The sequence below is a fragment of the Rosa rugosa genome, chromosome 5 (genome assembly GCF_958449725.1).
Source record: "Rosa rugosa chromosome 5, drRosRugo1.1, whole genome shotgun sequence".
NCBI classification, from domain to species: Eukaryota; Viridiplantae; Streptophyta; class Magnoliopsida; order Rosales; family Rosaceae; genus Rosa; species Rosa rugosa.
In genome coordinates this window covers 1,795,988-1,815,518 of record NC_084824.1, presented here as the reverse complement: position 1 = coordinate 1,815,518, position 19,531 = coordinate 1,795,988, and the positions used below count along the sequence as shown (strand labels likewise).

General features: G+C 40.1%; 3 protein-coding genes across 3 annotated transcripts; 1 reads left to right on the top strand and 2 right to left on the bottom strand.

The window, feature by feature from the left end:
- The first annotated feature begins 1,468 nt into the window (after positions 1-1,468).
- On the top strand, positions 1,469-2,362 carry LOC133708749 (germin-like protein subfamily 1 member 1). Its single transcript, XM_062134264.1, has one exon. It carries the CDS (start codon positions 1,512-1,514, stop codon positions 2,169-2,171), a length of 660 nt encoding a protein of 219 aa, XP_061990248.1. The 5' UTR covers positions 1,469-1,511; the 3' UTR covers positions 2,172-2,362.
- An 826-nt stretch (positions 2,363-3,188) lies between these two features.
- LOC133708748 (probable galacturonosyltransferase-like 9) lies at positions 3,189-4,911 on the bottom strand. Its single transcript, XM_062134263.1, has one exon. It carries the CDS (start codon positions 4,682-4,684, stop codon positions 3,527-3,529), a length of 1,158 nt encoding a protein of 385 aa, XP_061990247.1. The 5' UTR covers positions 4,685-4,911; the 3' UTR covers positions 3,189-3,526.
- A 10,533-nt stretch (positions 4,912-15,444) lies between these two features.
- On the bottom strand, positions 15,445-19,256 carry LOC133709672 (pyruvate dehydrogenase E1 component subunit alpha, mitochondrial). Its single transcript, XM_062135486.1, has 8 exons — positions 18,456-19,256; positions 18,279-18,358; positions 17,915-17,992; positions 17,168-17,263; positions 16,992-17,063; positions 16,700-16,753; positions 16,505-16,570; positions 15,445-15,807 (listed from the first exon to the last, which is right to left on the bottom strand). The coding sequence occupies exons 1-8, from the start codon at positions 19,153-19,155 to the stop codon at positions 15,763-15,765; spliced, it is 1,191 nt and encodes a 396-aa protein (XP_061991470.1). The 5' UTR covers positions 19,156-19,256; the 3' UTR covers positions 15,445-15,762.
- Positions 19,257-19,531: the final 275 nt, after the last annotated feature.

The window sequence follows — 19,531 nt, the reverse complement described above, 5'->3', positions numbered from 1 at the left end:
GGCCGTGATATTTTAATTAGAGTGGTGGCACAGGCTTTACCCACTTATGCAATGAGTGTCTTCCAATTGACAAAGAATTTTTGCGAGGATTTGGAGCAAATGTGTGCAAGATTCTGGTGGGGGAGTACTCTTGATAAAAGAAAAATCCATTGGAAAACGTGGAAGGCCCTCTGTAACCCTAAAGAGGAAGGGGGCTTAGGGTTTCGCAGTTTATCCGAATTTAATACAGCTATGTTAGCAAAACAAGCTTGGCGAGTGATTACTAATCCGGAATCTTTGTGTGCACGAATTTTTAAAGCTAGATACTTCCCACAAACTTCTTTTTGGAATGTGGAACCCCATCCCTCTCCATCCTTCTCTTGGAGAAGCATATTTGGCACTCGTGAATTGTTAAGAAAGGGTACTTACTGGCAGGTTGGTAAGGGAGACACTGTGAATGTGTGGTCTGATGCTTGGATTCCTGGAGTACCGAATTGCAAGCCTCAAGAAGGTAATAGTGCAGCTGGAAACATTACTCTGGTTAATGAGCTGATGTGTCAAACTGGTGTGTGGAATGTTCCTTTGATTAGAGACATTTTTCCACTGGCAGAAGCTGCAGCGATACTATCAATCCCTTTGTCTTCAAGGGAGGTGAATGATCGAGTGACTTGGAAACTAGAAAAACATGGTAAGTTTACTGTGAAGACTGCTTATCGGTTTTCTTTTTCTATGTCTTCTTCTAGAAAGCCTTTTGATTTGTCAGTGGGTGTAAAGTTTTGGAAGAAGTTATGGCAGGTGAATATACCTAGTTCTGCTAAGGTACACATTTGGCGAGTGTGTCATGATATTCTACCTTCATTGGAGCGACTTGCTTCAAAGAGGGTTGATTTAGAGTCCATGCTTTGTCCTTTGTGTTCGTTGGCAGTGGAGTCTACTCTTCACCTTTGTCGAGACTGTAGTTTCACAAGGCAGTTGCTGCAAACCAATGCTGTGGTATCTCAGGTTTGTTACAACCCCCATTTTGCTCATCACAATCTGTTGGAATGGTTCTGCGCTTGTGCTAGTGAACTTTCTTTGGGAAGTTTGGGTGAGTTAGTATATTTACTATGGGGTGTTTGGAAAGAACGCAATTGTCGTGTTTGGGATGACAAGGCTAGCTCCGTTAATGATGTGTTGATCAGGACAGTTTCTAGGCTACAAGATTGCAGGTTTCATGCAAAAAAAAAAAATTAAATAAAAAAAATAACGATTAACTTAAACATAATATCAACGTTTACTTCTTTACTTCAACATTACAAATTATCAGTGGAGCCTATTTGATTGATGTACATGACTAAGCCTACTCGATTTCATTGTCTTTTAACTTGCCTTGTATGTTCCTCCTCTAATACCCTCTAAGCTACTCAATCACCTCCCCCCACTAAACGTCAGTTGTGGACTAAACATCACTGTCCCACAGTTGCTATATAACTCCAGTTTTGCTCACTGCAAATCTCAACCCAACCATCTCTGTTGATGTAAAGAAAGGCAGAATGAGAGAGAACTCTTCCTTTCTCCATTTATTCCTCAGCTTTGCTCTTCTACTGGGCCAAGCCAAACCCGACCCAGATCCACTTCAAGACTACTGCATAGCAGATACTAAAACCCCTCAGTATTTTTACTTCAACGGTGCACCCTGCATTAATCCAAAGCTAGCAGTCTCCTCCCATTTCACTACATCAGTCCTATCCAAACCCGGAAACACTAAAGCCAACCCTTTCGGCTTCAATGTAACTCTAACCAACGCGGTCAACTTACCGGGCATGAACACCTTGGGCTTGGGCATGGCCCGAGTTGACATAGATGCTAATGGGATTGTCCCTCCGCACACACACCCACGGGCCTCAGAGGTAACCATCTGCCTCAAGGGCCGGCTTCTTGTGGGCTTTGTGGACACATCTAACCGTATTTTCACCCAACAATTAAACCCTGGCGAGTCATTTGTTTTTCCAAAGGGTCTCATTCATTTTCTATACAACTATGATTCAGCCCCGGCAGTGGCATTGGCCGGCTTGAGTAGCCAAAACCCTGGTGCACAGATTGTGTCTCTAGCCTCATTCACTTCAAAGCCTCCAATTGAGATTCAGATATTGAAAAGTTTTCAAATTACCGATCAAGACGTTGCCAGGATCCGAAAGAACCTCGGAGGTTAATTGTGATTCTGATTTGATGGCTGATTAATCAAGCACGACTTGTATATTTTACTCCAAAGTATAAATGCCAACGGTCATATTGCTCTGTTTCTATTTGTTTATGCTTCATATGCAAGCCATAGTCAACCACTATGTATGGTGATGTATACTAGAATTAGAAATGTTCTTGAAGTGCTTTGGTTCTTAAATTGTTTTGAGGAAGTGCGACGCATGCGTACAGCTCCCCAACCAATCACTGTAGTAACCGCAACAATAGTAACACTAAAAAAATCAAAAAATTTATAGCGTTTCGGAGTACTGAAACTCCAAAGACGCAAGCTGCTATATTAGTTACGATGGTTCTACGCATGTTTTTGCCGACAGACAACAAGGGGTTTGTTTATTTGTATCCAATTTGTCCAGATTAAGTATTTAATTTGTTAAAGACTAAAACTTCTTGGACCTAATAATGATTAGGGAAAGAACTTTCTGGTAGTGCAATTAGCTTCCTCCAGCAAAGCCATTCCTTCAAGCAACTTCGTTATAAAAGTCCAATCATGTGAAGCTAGGGAAATTGGGTAGAAGAAAGCAAGCAGTCACCTAACACGAAAGAGTCCAATTATGAGAATAGAACCTTCAACCAACGATGAGCTAGAAAAATTGGATACTTGGCACCATGACACGAGAAACGGCTAGAAGACTTTGCCAAGTCTCTCTATCCCCCAAATTTTAATATCCTTCGCAGGGAGGCACATCACATCCAGCACAAACCGAATAGGAGCTTGCGCAACAGTTTAAGTATATCACATCCACCCATTAAAATACAAGTCAAGCAAAAAAAATATTCCTAATTGGGATGAAGATAACAAAGAGGGGGAGGGCGTGTCAAGCTCAGATGCACACAAGTACGCCCCGTGAAACACTTTGAGCTGTAACATTGATACAGCACATCATTGAAATACAGTTCATCTCTCACTATCTTCGGTCACTATCAGATATTTCAAGCACAATAAAAGAAAGGGAAAAGAATTGAGTGAATGAAGCAAAGAAGAGTATGATAATATTCGTCATCCTGAGGGAGACCCCAGATTTTACATTCAAATCCAATTCACCAAAATGGTTCCAAAAGCTTGGAAAACCCTGGATTGAATCAAATCCCTCATAGCACAAAAGAAAATTCATCAAAATGTAAAACGAATTTCATCATAACCCCCATGAATTTTCTCTCCTCCTCCCCCTCCCCCTAAAAAACCCGATTAATAATCTGTACATGAATCTATCAAAAGAATCACTGAACAAATGTATCCAAAAAATTAGAGAAAAAAAAAGAAGAAAAAAGAATCATAACAACAAACAAGTAACAACTACGATCATCATCAAGACAAATAGGTCGAAAACCCAATCAATGTAGAAGCAGAAATTGATGAAAAAGACTGATACTTTGCAACGTTGCGGTGCTTGTAGAGATCATAAGGCTCCCAAACATGGTCCAGAGGGCAAGCCTTCTTCGACTCCAGTCTCACCCACGGCTTGCCTTTTCCGCTCCAATGGAGTAAAGAAACCGGCCCAGGATGCAGAGACCGGCAGCTGCCTCTGACATTGTCGCCGCCGAGGCCGTGCTGGTTCCACCGGTGATCTATGGCCTCCACATTTCCGGCAAAGACAAGCAAAAACGGCGGGAGAGAACCCAGATCGTAAATCCTTCGCTTCCTCTGCAACTCCATCCAGTTCTCGATCTTCTTCCGGAAGTTTCCTTCCCGCCATCGGACTAGGTCCATGACCATGACGCCGGTGTTGAAGTAGCAGGGGTTCCGGGTCGCGAAGACCCGGGAGAGAACCGGGTCCGACCAGAACCCGTCGGTGAAGTACTTGGTGAAGTTGGCGTGGCAGTACTCCGGGGCTCCGATGACCCGCGACCCGGTTAGGGAGATATTCCAGAGCTTGTGAATGTCGTCGACTACGAGGACGTCGGAGTCCAAGTAGATGACCCGCTCCACGCACCGGCCCAATATGTCGCCCAAGTAGTTCCGGGCGTAGTTAAGCGGGTTTTCCAGGGCGACCCGGATTGAAGTGGAGATTAGGTTGATGACGGTGTCTTCCCGGAAAATATAGACCTTGAAATTGAGGGAGGGAAAAGTGGATCGGACGAGTTGGGTCAGGACCCGAGGGCTGGCCGGGTCGAACTCGGCCGCGATGAAGTGAAAGAACACGTTTTCGGGGCAAGAAGCGTGCTTCAGAACCGAGTGGACGGCGGCGACGGAGCCCCGGAGATACTCCGAGTCAAGAGTCATCGCGATGTGGACCAACGACGCGTCGCACGAGGACACCATCTCGCGGTTAAACGACGTGGCGCATTCCTCTCCGTTACGATAATCCGGCGCCTCGGAGAATCGCGACCAGGCCGCGGAAGCGCCGTCTCCGGAGGCGTCGATGGCGCGGGTCGGGAAGGAGCGAATCCCAATGCAAAAGGGAGGGAAGAGGAGGGAGACACTGAAGAGGAACGAAACGGCGGCGTATAGCCGGAATGAGAGCATTGCTGATTTAGATTTCGCCTCTCTCTCTGAGAGAGAGGAAAAATCAAACCCGAAATCCAAAGCCAAAATCCCCGAAACGGGTTTTGGGTTTTTCTGTTGAGGTCCGACCCGGGATGGGTTTTGGGAGAGAGTGAATGTGGAACACCAATGGTGGGTGTCTCTGGCTTTTGTGGGTAGAGATAGTTATTATAGGGAGGAAGAAGAAAAAGGAAAGAGACGGTTGTGGAGATTTGAGAATGGCAAAAAAAAATAAAAATGAGAAAGGTAAAATCCAAAATTGCAATGAAATCTTTAGCCACTGGATGAGTAGAAAGACGGAAAAGCCGAGCACAGTGGTGGTGGGGAAGGGGTTCAGTGAGGGCTTTATGGACTATTCACTGTCACTGTCCCTGTCCTTTGCTCTCTGCTTTTGGCTTCCATTATTTAAAAAAGAAACTTCTGCTGAGCAATGAATGCTTTCTCTGTGGTTTTATGCGCTGAATGGGGTATGTTTTTGGGGTAAAACATTTTAATTACAGATTGGTAACGTTATTAACTCGCTTCTAATTCTTATTTGCCCTAAAAAAATGGTAAATTGTTTTGTTTTTATTGTGTTGGAGAGGTGTGTTCTTGTTTGGTGCTTCTTGTGCGTGATCGATGATACATATGCTTGCCATTCACCTACCACTTATTGGCTTACTTTTTCAATAAATGTTTCCCTCTGTAAAATAGCAAAGGATCTAAAAAAGAAATCATTCTTATGATTAACCTACCAAGTATTACAATGTAGCTAACAATTAGATAAATACATTTCATCTGCACATATCTCATTAGGTTATTTTTTTTTTCTATCTATTGAATATATGATGATTCGATTGATCAAATATATGTTATTTATCGTTGAATTTTTAAACTGCACGAAATTTGTGTTAACAGATCATAATTAAATCGAATCAGATCTGATATCTTAATAGATTTACTGACAATCCGCCTAAACTTCTTCATTTTAAAATCTCGATAAATTTAGAAATCTGCGAAACAAAATTAATGCACATTTAAGTCCACCAATCCGGAATGAAAAGGGGTTTTGAACTTTTTGAATTTGGATTCAGAGGTATTAATGGGATTGCTAAACTGGCTTCTACAAAATCTGGTGTATGTCTTTTCAAAAAAACAAAAATCTGGTGTATGTGTGTGTGAGTTGGATGGAGATTGATTCATTAATGCCCTAATTGACAAGCCCAATGTGAAAAAGTTAATACTCATTTACTGCGGGGAAAAATTCACCAACGGTGTCTGGACACTTAGGGGACTTTCAGAATGATACCTGAACTTACAAAGTTATCAATGTGATACCTGGACTCATTTTTTCGTATCAATGTGATACCTACGGCCAATTTCCGTCACGGAGCCGTTACGGAAATTGGCCGTAGGTATCACATTGATACGAAAAAATGAGTCCAGGTATCACATTGATAACTTTGTAAGTTCAGGTATCATTCTGAAAGTCCCCTAAGTGTGTCCAGACACCGTTGGTGAATTTTTCCCAATTTTGCACGTGCAATGCACGTGAGTCACTTAATGAAGACAAAATGACCGATTTACCCTCAAATTCTTTCTTTTTTTTCTTTTCTTTTTTTTCTTTATTCTTCTTTCTTTCTTTCTTTCTTTCTTTCTTTCTTTCTTTCTTTCTTCTTCTTCTTTTCTGGTTTCTTCTTCCCCTGATTTGAATCATCAAGATTCAAATCATCTTGCTCGTCCCATTCCCACCGCCGATCGCCGATCAAACACCGCCGCTGCGTCTCAATCCACCTTCATGCACCACAGATGTTTCTGGGTCCCCCAACTTCAAATCCTATAGCAAATTGAAATTTTGGATTGAGGCTTCACCGCTCACTCTGAGTTCATCCCCGCCGCCGCCACCAATGACTTGACCACCACCACTCTCGTTCTCTCCTTCGACCCCCTTTTATACACCATTGATCAGAAACTCAGACCCCGCCGGCCCTCCACTCTCAAATCACAGCTCCAATCACACCCCTCCATCCTCTCCTTCTTCCCGACATGCAACACCACCTCCACACCATCCTCACCTGCAACTTCATCGGTTTAGCCGACAACTTCGGCCTCTAGCCCAACTTCGATCAGAGGCAATTTTAGGCAGACAAAGATTAACAACCTCATCCTCCACACCATCCTCACCTGCAGAAAATTCGAGCTGTTCTTATTCACCAGCTTCGCCACTCCGCTGCTACCCACCATTGTGCCTCGCCGATTAGTAAACAAAGGACTCGGAGCCTCCACCATCGAGAAATTGAGGCTCACGTTCTGCGTGTCCTGCGCGGAGGATATCGGCATCGTCGGAGAAAATGTTGTATGAAGATAAATTTAGTTTGGGTTCCACGGTGGCAGCTAGTCGAGCTCGTTGATTGTGGCCTTGGCTTTCTTGATTAGCCAATCGACGACCTTGCTAGGATGGTCGTATCCAAGCCGGTCCTGCATGTCGTAGAATTGAATGGCGGTGTGGGCGACGAGCCTGATGCTGCGATCCCTGGGGCCTTTGGTGGTGCAAACCTTGCTGTGGCTGTCCTTCCGGCCGGTGGCCCTTAGAATGTGGCCTTGAGCCTCCACGATTTCGCTAGCGGTGGAGGAAGAAGCAGTCCTTATCCCCAAACCTAATCGAGAAGCAGCGGAGGATGATGTTGTTGTGCGGTGGTGGAGGTTGTTGTGGTCAAGTCATTGGCGACGGCGGCGGGGATGAACTCGGAGTGAGCGGTGAAGCCTCAATGCACAATTTCAATTTGCTATAGGATTTGAAGTTGGGGGAACCAGAAACATCTGTGGTGCATGAAGGTGGATTGAGACGCAGCGGCGGTGGGAATCGGACGAGCAAGATGATTTGAATCTTGATGATTCAAATCAGGGGAAGAAGAAACCAGAAAAGAAGAAGAAGAAAGAAAGAAAGAAGAATAAAGAAAAAAAGAAAAGAAAAGAAAGAAAGAATTTGAGGGTAAATCGGTCATTTTGTCTTCATTAAGTGACTCACGTGCATTGCACGTGCAAAATTGGGAAAAATTCACCAACGGTGTCTGGACACTTAGGGACTTTCAGAATGATACCTGAACTTACAAAGTTATCAATGTGATACCTGGACTTATTTTTTCGTATCAATGTCGTACCTATGACCAATTTCCGTAACGGCTCCGTGACGGAAATTGGCCGTAGGTATCACATTGATACGAAAAAATGAGTCTAGGTATCACATTGATAACTTTGTAAGTTCAGGTATCATTCTGAAAGTCCCTTAAGTGTCCAGACACCGTTGATGAATTTTTCCCTTTACTGCGCCATCAGAGGAGTCTGTGATTAAGTTAAGCACACAAGTGTGTGCCTTAATTTCAACGATAATAATAAATAAATAAAATCGGAATATTTATATTTAGTAACTTGGGGCGCAATTATTAATAACAGAGTGCCAGGTCAGAGTGTGCAGCAAAAAGAGGAGGAGGACAGCTAAGCAACATGGGGCACTTGCCCTTTTTCTTTGTTCTTGGAATAACCTAAAAATATTCGTTGCCTCCACTAATGAAATCACAGCTCACTCCCAAACTCCCAAAAAAGCCCAAAACCTAAAAAAAAAAAAAAGGACTATAATTTCCAGCTGTTTATTGATGTGGGCCGCTGACACTATCAAATGCAGCCTGGCGTTTTTCTCTCCCTATCTTCGTCCCCACGTGGTCATGTGCCGGTCACGCGGAGGGCGTTGGGTTGCCACATCCGTCTGGAACATTCCACGGCGGGGTTTAGGCACGGCCTAAATATGCCATATTTATCGACCTTTTCTGAATTGGTCAAATGGGATAATAATCATTTAAACGTGATTTGTTGGTGAAAATTACTCGAAACTTAGACTCGAAAGTTTTTTTTGTTTTTTACCTTTTAGTTTTCATTTTGTTATATCAATGTTGCTACGAGTAATTTGTCTGGTATGAAATTGGGTTAATAACAATAAAAATTTGATACACAACATGCGCGTACAAATAAGTATTGGAACTCAATCGTTATTCTCGATGATCATAATGAAGTTACTTATTTAACAACCTTGTTTTTACGTTACCTACATAACGAAACGCACAAAAGGTTAACATCTGCCTCTAGAAAACTCCTAATATAGTGGAAAGAGAGGAGAGCAGCAATAGGTGACCATTAGACATATATATATATCTTGTCTTAATAGCTTCAAGCGCAACTTGCATATAAAGATTCAATATATGTTTCACGAAATTTAGAATTTTTGTAACCATGATCAATTGAGTTTTATTTTATTTTTATTTTTTTCTTTCAGCTCGATTTCCATTTCTTTTTCACCATACATCTTTGATGGGTTTGGTTAATTCTATGCTTCTTAAATCACCAATACTAAAAAAATTACAATTTATAATTTAAACTATCATTTTTCATAGTGGTAAGGAAATTCATGAAGATGCAAAGCCCAGCATAAAAAAAAACTTACTAGTTCTTAATGTATGACATGCATACAATTGCCTTAAAAGTGGTCAAATGAGTTCTCAAAATAGTAATATTAGTCCTCAAAGTAGTAACATGAGTCCTTAAAGTGGTAAATTTTCTTAGTTACCACATGAGTCCTCAAAATAGTAATATTAGTCCTCAAAGTGATAACATGAGTCCTTAAAGTGGTAAATTTTATTAGTTGCCACGAGTCTTCAAAATAGTAATATTAGTCCTCAAAGTGATAACATGAGTTCTTAAAGTGGTAAATTTTCTTAGTTTACCATATGAGTCATGAAAATAGTAATATTAGTCCTCAAAGTGATAACATGAGTCCTTAGAGGGGTAAAAATAGTTGATGTATGAGAAATGTTAACATACCATAGCTTTACCCATTCTTAATTATATGCTTTGCATCTGTAATTTGAGTATGTTCCTAACATTCTTGTGTTCTACAACTGTGATGTGTTTTCAATTTGGTTTATTACTTATTTTATATAGACACTATCAGTTATGACACAAGAAAAAGCACATGATCATATAACGAATAATGAATATATGAACAAGAAAAACTATGTGCCATATTCATGACACAACAATGGATGTGACAACTTCCGATCATAATTAATCCTACTTATCAAAAACTAATAAATATGTGTCTCTGTTATTACTTATTAGTTTGTACCTATCTAACATGTCAATTTATTGTTGTATGATTCTAAATATATATACATATTCTCTATCAATATATACATATGTAATTGAACTATTGAATAATAATTCTGAGTTGAGTGGACGCAAAGGGTTAGACAATTCTTTGCTTCCATTGTGAGTGTTTGGTCCGAACTGAAAGTGGATCTTATTTTGCAGTGAACTTTCCGTCTCCAACAATTATTGTATCAAATTCTTTGCCTCTAATTCAATTTTGATTGATTTTCAAGTCTCAAATTGATGCATCCGTGCTTTATACGTGTTAAAAGTACTATTGCTTGTCCTGCACAAAAAGGAACAATATGGATTTAATCTTCCAAAAAAAAAAAAAAGGAACAATATGGATTAAAGTTTAAAGTCTACTTTTGAGATTAAAAACGGTTAATTAACGACTAAGTAATAGCAAGCATTGGATCCCAACTACACACAATTCAATTCTCTACAATTCATACATGGAGTGTAGACACTGAATTGATTAGTGCTACTATATCTCTAATGTATTGTTGTTGAGAATGACATTTCGACGTATCTAACAGATTTTCTTTTGAAAACGAGATGTAAGAGAAGGTTTTCTCAAAATTGTTTGGCTGACCAATAGAAAGTTACCTTGTGGAAAAGTTTTAAAAAGGGTAAAGAAACTTCGGCTTGTCTGTGTGCAAAACGCAAGATAATATTGTTTTATTTATTTGCATACATGCATGCCCTAATCCCATCAGCTCATCAAACAAGCTAGTTGGTCAAATTTAACACTAGAAAAAGGGTAGTTGGTGAAACTCATGAAAATTTAAATGCCAGGAGCTAGCTATTTGGTTGCAGAAGGCCAGTCGCACATGGCTTATCGAGCTGATCTATGTAAAAATCCCACTGGATTTTAAGGGACGAAATCTTAATAATGAAGCATATTTTCACCATTTCTAACTTGATAGTCTTCTTAAATTATGAACCAGTAACAATAATAATAAAATAATAACAAAAAGTTAGTTGGTTAGTGTGTAGTCAGTCATATCCATTGAATTACACATTCTTTGCAAATACATAGTCCTTGAAAAAGACTGAACCAAAGATAAAAATCGATGTACAAATTGGTCGGTCATCCGTGAACTTTTCAACTATAAAGGGCTGTCCATCAAACTATTAATAATGATGAACAGGTACTGTAGAGTGAACTTATAATTATAATATGGATTCAAGTGAGAAAATTAAGAATTTAATTATTGCAATTGGGTATTCAGATTCCAGGAAGCACCCAACTTTACTTGTATTAAGTAATAGAACCCAGAAGTTTTAAAATATATATAAGCTTGGTAATTGAAATTATTCTATGCACCGACGGTGCAAGTGACCCAACCCTTATAAAATAATCTCAACCCTTGATATTTATTATCAACTTTATTTTTAATAAACAAAAGGTGTATTTAATGTAATCTATGTAGTGAAAAAACATTAGCTTTCAGTAATTTTTGAACAAATCAAAACTTAAACCACATTGATACATTCAGTTTTTTGAAACTATTGTGATTATGAGATGTATGTTGAAATTAAATCCATTATAATTGGGTTATATCTTTATTTTTAATTACATCAGTTGAGAACGTACATCTCTTATATATATATATATATATATATATATATATATATATAATTTTTTTTTTATCAATAAGAAGCTTCATTAATAATGAACTGGTTACGAATGATTTTAGGCAACAACTCTTACACATAAATGACCACTAGACTTCACACTAACTCTATAATGACTGATTGAAGGAGCCAAAGGGGCTCCAACTAAAAAGAAAACTTGCACAACAACTAAATGGGAAAGACAACATGCGCAGGAGTAGTGAATCCTTAACACTCAACTTTGTCAACACTAACTCGCCACCCAGAGTCCGCCTGACCTGCCTTTGATCGACCAAGCCAACACTCGTTGTGACTTCGAACCTGACCAAAGTGAATTGCTGGACCGTCATACATGGGACTAAAGTAAACCAACATCGTCACCACCCTAATGTCAACATCATCAATCCTGAAACAAATGCACGCTTTTGTGTTAATATGAGTTTTTCACACTTCAATTAGAAATGTTGGTTGCACCCTATTTCGAGTTAGACATAACAACTTCTCTCATTATTTATGATGCAGAACGGATGACAGCCCAATTCGAAGAGCAGTTAGATCGTGCAAAAGGAGGAAAACGAAAAGTTACTAGTAGCCACGAAATAGCTCGGTGTCCGATTGGGACGTGCCTTACCTTTCCGGAAAGGGAATCGCGTCAGAGACAAGACTCATGGTTTAGGGCCTTGCCTTACCTTCACAGCTCATTTTCGGGCTTTCGGGGTCGTTTAGGGCCTCACAACTGCATTTTTCTATTTTTCGGAGTTTTGGTTTTCTTAGTTATTTTTGGGTTGTTTTCGTTTTTACCCATAAGCTTTAAGGTTTCATTGTTAGTCGCCCTAGGGTTTCTTTTCTCTTATTTAAGCAGCCGCAAGCGGCTGCAAACAGATCTTTTCAACTTTTTAATCAATAAAATAGAGAATTTTCTCTTTTATCTCTGGTGGACTCAATAACCCTTTTATTAGGTTTATTACTAGTAAACCTAGTTATCAATCCGACTGCGTCAATTTATCATGAAACAAATGCACATGTTAAACAACAGTTTATGAGGGAAGATTTTTGGTTCCGCCCCCATTGTAGGAAATGCACGCTCATAGACGGAGTCGTACTTGTAGCCTTTCCTTTGTAATTATGCTAATTCACCCACAGAAAATAATCAAGAAAAGAAAAAAACTTTCATTGGACAAACAAATCCAAGAAGATCGATCATGTTTGTGTACGTATCTCTTATAATAGAAGGTAGAAAGGGAATTAGTGCCTTAAAGTTGGAACACAACATATAGTAGCCTTTTTTCTGGTTTTGGAACGTGATTCCTTTCCATTTCTCTGGCACTGTACATAGAAACAAAGTTTAGCGTCAAACTTAGCTGCTAAAAGCGCATTATTATAACCAAAACCGATCAGAATGTCTGCTAATTCGAGTCCTGCATGCATTAGCGAATCGACGGTGAGGATGTGGAAACTCAGGAGTTGAACCCCTATAGTCTCAGAGTACGTAGCAGAAGTATATGATAATCAACTACATGCATGCACGTGTGGGTTAATCACAGAGCAGGTGATTAATTAACTTTAACCTCGCAAACAAAAACAAGATTAATAATAATAATAGAGAATGAATAAAGAAATAGAAGTCGGAAGGTGGGAAGTTGGGTTGGGTCGGGGTCTGCATTGGATTCTCTGAGACACTGCATAAATTGAGTGACGCAACCACCACTAGCACCACCACCACAGGTCAGAGGTCCACGTACGACTCTGAGCCGGACGTACATATTTAACGTCGGTGGTGTTTGTTTCCATTCGCGTGTTTTGATGCATATGACCCTTTCAACCACAGATAAAAGGATGGCGTTTTCAACATGGGGTACACGTGGCCCGATGCAAACAGGGGACTAGTACGTTGTGAATTTGTGATTGTTCTCTGCTCAGCTATGACTTATCAGATCACTCGAAATTTTGAGGGTTTAGTGTTTCGGAGTACTAAAATTTTATAAGTTCGATTAGTATTTTAGATAACTTCATTGTATACGACACAATTTGAGTCTGTAATAATTATTTATAGCAGTTCAGAGTATTAAAATTATATAATTGAAATTCGTGAGATTAGCTTATTGAATGAAATGCTCTGAAATATAACAATAATATCATTGAAATACCGAGATCACTCGTTGTTTGTTGTACGTGTGACTCGTTGAGTTAATTCGGAGCGCTATGGAACACTTCATTTTCTCGGCGGTTTTGTTGTGTTGCATGGCTTAACTCTATACGACTGATGTTTGTGATTACGTTATCTCTCACCCGTGAAACAAGCGTGTTTCATGTCTACCTTCAGATAAGGTGAACACAGTTTTCATATGCTTTGAGCTTTCTTTGAGCTAGATCTATCTAATCTCTGACAAGGAGGATAGAGATATGTATGTGCTATCACTGCTGTGTATCCATTAATGGTGGTTACGTAAGAGAAATTGAAGTTTTGCTGGTTTGGGAAAACAAGTGACGGTGAGCGATGGGGGTACATGTCGATGGAATCGACTCGATCTCATAATTTGGTGTCCTTTTCTGGGCTTGCATGGGTCACACTCATAGTTGCCTCACGTACGCAAACTTGTACCACCGACAGAGTATAGGACTCTCTACGACGTCGTTTCCTTATAACTAACAGACATATTAACGAGTTCAAAACTGTTCTATCAAATTCGATTTCCCTGTTTACCCAAGAGGCCAAGAAGGATGTCATACACAGAAATTATTTCTCCACCGTTTTTTTTTTAAGCCATTAGTGTGCGTGATGCCGTAATCTCATTCAATAACACATAATTTTATTTACAAAAGATTTACACGTGGGAAGTCAAAATACATATTTTTAACCTCTTGGAACCCGACCCCGTAGTTTTCTCTTACCAATTTTTTTTTTTTCTTTTTCCCCAGGTATATTTTACCAAAATCGTGGGTTATAAACTCACGAGTTTTTATCAAAAATTATATGTTCTTATTTTTACGAAAAAAAAAATGTATCTAGTTGTAAAACATAATGTCTGAAAGGCCCCTTGAACCTATGGAACTCAAAAATATTGAACTGATTTTACGATTTTCCAAACCATAACCAAAAACCGCATGTAACCCAAACCCAATAATGAAGTTTGGGGTCCCATCCCCAGAGTGAAGCCCAATAGGCCCATCCAGATTGTTAATTGAACAGTCCTCTACCACTTGGTACTCTTCCACTATCGTCATGCAGTCAACTAGTGACAGAGCTGAACAGGCAGAAATGAGCCCTCCTCCTAAACCAAACACCTCAAAACCCTAAAGGCCTAAACAACACAGAATGATTGGAGCCGCCCTACCACCTCCATCGAAACTGTCACAGTTCCTTACTTACCTGCCAACATTATCGAACAAATCCTAGCCTTCCGTCCGATCAAACAGGTGGCTCAGGCCAGCACCGTTATAGAGTAGGCTGTGGATAGTTTTTCCCAAAGATGGATTCTAACTAAGGTTGATTATGGCGTTGACATGTTGATATGGACCAACCTACTGTTGAATGAAAACCCTAATACTCACAACACTGTAATATCTGAGGAAACGTTCTTATTCACTTTGAAACCAGCTTCTCTTTATAAGCCTTACAAAGAAAGGATAAAAACAAATAACACCTCACGTTGTGCACTAACTAAGCAACGTGAATCATGGAATGGAATAATTCAAACCTATACTACTTCCCTAACAAGTAGGGATTATTAACAGCATTAAATACAAAACCCTGACAAACTTTCAGCTGAAAACTCTTACTGCCCCAACACCTACTGCCTATAACGGGGCGCCTCTTTTCAACAATGCATTCATGCGAGTGATAAGCTTCAGAGACAACTACGTAGTAAGAACAAATCTAAATCCAAAAGCTAACACTTGAATGGAACTCAGGACAAGGATAATAACAGGAAATCAGATGTCAATTTCTTAGAAGCGAATTGGTAAATATATTGATATCAATCCCAACAGTGTAAGTAGTATGTCTCGAGTCCCGAGAACAAGTACATGGCTAGAATGCAAAATTTCCACCCAAGCACTTGGGAGAAGAATCAATATCCTATACAAAAAGGATGACACATATCAAATATATTAAACCAGGAAGAGATGGCAAATCTTCACTCTAACCATTTATTGTTTTTGTTTTCCAGGATAACTGGAAGGCGCAATTCACTTGTGAGAATGGGCTTCATGGTTGTGGGGAGGACAGTTACTGGTTATCCGCAACAACTTCCGCTTTCAACTTATGGAAGCACAGCCCTGACTTCTTTCCTATCAGGTCCATATGACTAGTAAAAAAATAAACAAAAATCACTATCAGTAAAACAACAATAGTTGTGAATTTGCATAAGTGAAGATTATATATGAATTTTCAGCTGAAACTGCTGCCTGCAGGAAGGAATGCACACTCAGAAATTAAGAAAATCTTCTCAAAACTAGATCTAAGAGGCAAAGAAAAGGGGGTTAAGTAATAGTAGAGGTATGTTAGTCCATTGTATGCAAGTTGGAGAACCAAATTCTAATAGTTGAATAAATCAAGTCATGGTATTTAACATTTTACTCTATACAAAAAGTGATTTTGGCCCCCACTATGTGATAAACTCCACATAAAGAAATGACACATGTATATCCATGTTCTTGATCATTGTATTTCTGTTTGAGTCTATTACTGGAACTGAATCACACAGTCGCTCCCTGGGTGTAGAACCAACTAGAGATTGGCAAACATAAGATGATCAACACCAACTGGTTCTACCATATAAGATGATAAAAACTTTTATAGTTTCAAGATAGTATAACCAAAGATGTAAGCAACTAATAATTTAAAGAGGCTTATCAACGATAGTAACCTATCACATATGTAATGGTAAGCATTAGATACCCATCCAAAAGCAGCAGTCTCAACTAAGAATCTATCAGCAATTTGCTGCCCACAGTGATTATAATATAGAATAATGCATGTGAGGCTGTGAGTAGAAATATTACCTCGACTCCATAACCTTTCACATACACATTTGTGAAGAGTTCAGAGGGATCTGGCATTGGGCTTTCCTGGAAACATAACAAAATAGAACAACAGAAATGTGAGTGAACAGTATATGATCATAAAAGACAACAACATCCCTATCAGAAATCAGCAAAAAGGAACTATTGAAATCAGAAGCCAATCAAGTTTCATACTTTGGCTTGAGCAATGGCTTCATCTACTTCTTTTCTCATTTCCTTCTCAATATCCTGAAAGAATAGAAAATGATAAGAACACATTCAGTTTTCTTCAGAAGTGATTCAGCTTCACTCCCATATTGACATCTCCTTTACAGCATTCAAGCTGGGATCAATCCTCCAGCAAGACAAGAAATGAGGACAAGACCAAATGTTATAAAATATTGACCTCGATATTGCAACCAGGCATATACCAAAATAGAATTCACAGCAAGTTTAATGAACAATCCACCCGGATTGAATAAAATACCTTCAGCTCCTTCTCAGTCGCTATATCATGAGCAAATATCAGCTTTCTTATTCTTTCAATTGGATCACGTTCCTAGAAATCACAGCAACAGGTAAAATTAGAGAAGATACAAATTTGAAATTGTGGATATAATCCCCCTTATTAAGTAATGAAGCGTTGCACAGGTAAAATCAAACCTGTCTCACGCCAGAGATCTCATCACGTGTACGGTAGGTGCTCCCAGGATCAGACATGGAGTGACCATGGTACCTGTAAGTGTCCATTTCAAGAATCTGAAAGCCAAAAACAGAGGAAGCTTGTCAGACAATAAAACATGTAAATTGACAGTAGATTACCAATTTTCATATAAATTTTTTATAAATTTGAAAGTGTTGTCAGTGCATCAATAAGATAACGACTTGCTGGTTTTGAACCAGCAACAGTGGAAAGTTTTCATATCACCAAATATCACACAGAACCTAACAGCTTCTAACTTAGTGTTGTCAACTTCTACATAGCATTTGCAAACTACCCAAACAATCTCAAATATTTCTTTTAAGAACAAGGGAAGACATTTTCCGGTGCATATGGTGTAAAACTTCGACCAAACATACTACACCCTTTTCATTTCCAGTATTTCTCTTTTCCTCATGTGTACAATTTCGGGAGTTGTGATGGAGCAGAAAATGCTAGTCTGCCCATTGTAGCTCAAGTGTAACATGCCCTTTGCAGACTCTAATATCATACTGGAATAAGTGGCTCTCACACAAAAAGTCAACTAACCAACCTACGCTAATCATGTTTTACTTTACGTGTGGGCTTATGAACTAATGTGATCAAGAAAATACACAATGTGTGGTGTTAAAATAAAGGCAACTTATGTTAGCCACAGTTTGAATAAAGAAATTCAAACAATGCGGTTCAGAGAAAGAAATGAAACTCACAATGGGTCCATTCTTCAAAGCATGCTCCTTAGCAAACTTGCACGCCTGTTTCACAGCAAACACATCCATGCCATCTACCTGTTCCAAAGTAGAAAATTGTTCACAAAACATTAGCGAAAGGAACAAAATTACTCCTCAAAGAATAAACTCCTTGTCACCTAGACACGTACAATGGTTTACCCTTTTGGCACAATAAAATTACTCCAGCCGATCTTCTGATCACAAATTTAACATGACACATCTAAGTACCATAAATTAAAACAAATGCAGAAACAAACCATGATACTTTTACTTAATACAGCAATGGTGACATCTAAAAGTAGCTAAAACTTCACGAAACGAATTAAGCAGTGTTCAATCTGACCTTCAAGCCAGGAACATAATCTCCACGCTTGTAATAAGCAGGACTCTTGGCTGCTCTCCACTCTGCCGTTCCCATTCCATCTGCAAAAAGCAATCCGAATAAGCAAATCAAATCGTCTATCATTTCCGAAAGCAATGAATCTAAACTCACATAAAACGGAGAGAATTGATTACTCACAGTGATTGTTCTCACAGACCAAAATCGCAGGCAAATCCCACAGCGCAGAGATATTGAGCGCCTCGAACAGCTGTCCCTGATTGGCAGCACCGTCTCCATAGAGCGCAAACGTCACCGTTTCATCCTTAGAGTACTTCTGCGCAAACGCCAAGCCGCATCCGAGCGGGACCTGAGCTCCGACGATGCCGTGGCCGCCGTAGAAGCCAGAGTCCTTCTTGTAAAAATGCATGGATCCTCCTTTGCCTTTGGAGCAGCCGCCCTGGCGGCCCATAAGCTCGGAGAAGACCTGAAGGAGGGTGCCGCCGCGGCCGAGGAAGGTGCAGTGGTCACGGTAGGCGGTGATGATGCAGTCCTTTTTGGTAATTGCGGCCTCCATGCCGATGGCGACGGCCTCCTGGCCGTCGTAGAGGTGGCAGAAGCCGCGGATGAGCTTGGACTTGTAGAGGGAGTCGGCGGCGATCTCCATGCGGCGCATGAGGGCCATGTCGCGGAAGAACTTCATGAGCTCCTTGGGGGAGGTCTCGACCGTGCGGGAGGGGACGTCGCACACGTGCGAGGTGAAGGGGAGGGAGGTCTCGATGGTGATGGGGGTGGAGTCATCGGCGGCGGCTGAGAAGGAGCGGCGGAGGGAGAGGGCGGAGGTGAGGGGTTTGAGGAGATTGGATCCTGAAGCGGAGGAGGAGAGACGGGAGAGAGCCATGGTGGATTGGATCGGGTTCCGGGGGTGTGGGATTTTGGGAGGGAGTGAGATCGGTGGAGGAGGGTTTGTGGAGGAGTGAGGTGGGGGTGGGGGTGGGGGGTTTGGTAAGAGGAGCGAAATGGGTCGCGGAAAATGTTAGAATATTAATATGGTTACAAAGAATATTAATATTACTAATGGTCTAGTTTGGCTTACTGCTGTCAGGTTGTCATTATGTGGCGGACTGATTTTTTTGACTTTATTTTTTGGCCCATTTACTATATATTGCAAATTACATTTTTCTTTTAACATAAATTTTATTAAACTAATAACGATTACGATCGCTTAAACTGACATTTCAAACATATTTATAAGCAGGCACGAGTGAAAAATGACT

What these genes read in the sequence shown, in the direction of transcription:
- LOC133708748 (XM_062134263.1), bottom strand. Translation starts at nt 4,684, where the DNA reads ATGCTCTCATTCCGGCTATACGCCGCCGTTTCGTTCCTCTTCAGTGTC.
- LOC133708749 (XM_062134264.1), top strand. Translation starts at nt 1,512, where the DNA reads ATGAGAGAGAACTCTTCCTTTCTCCATTTATTCCTCAGCTTTGCTCTT.
- LOC133709672 (XM_062135486.1), bottom strand. Translation starts at nt 19,155, where the DNA reads ATGGCTCTCTCCCGTCTCTCCTCCTCCGCTTCAGGATCCAATCTCCTC. An exon ending in CTTTGAAGAATGGACCCATT is followed by an intron (nt 17,264 to 17,914) that starts GTGAGTTTCATT and finishes TTTGGCTTTCAG; the next exon opens with ATTCTTGAAATGGACACTTA. An exon ending in AGATCTCTGGCGTGAGACAG is followed by an intron (nt 17,064 to 17,167) that starts GTTTGATTTTAC and finishes TGTGATTTCTAG; the next exon opens with GAACGTGATCCAATTGAAAG.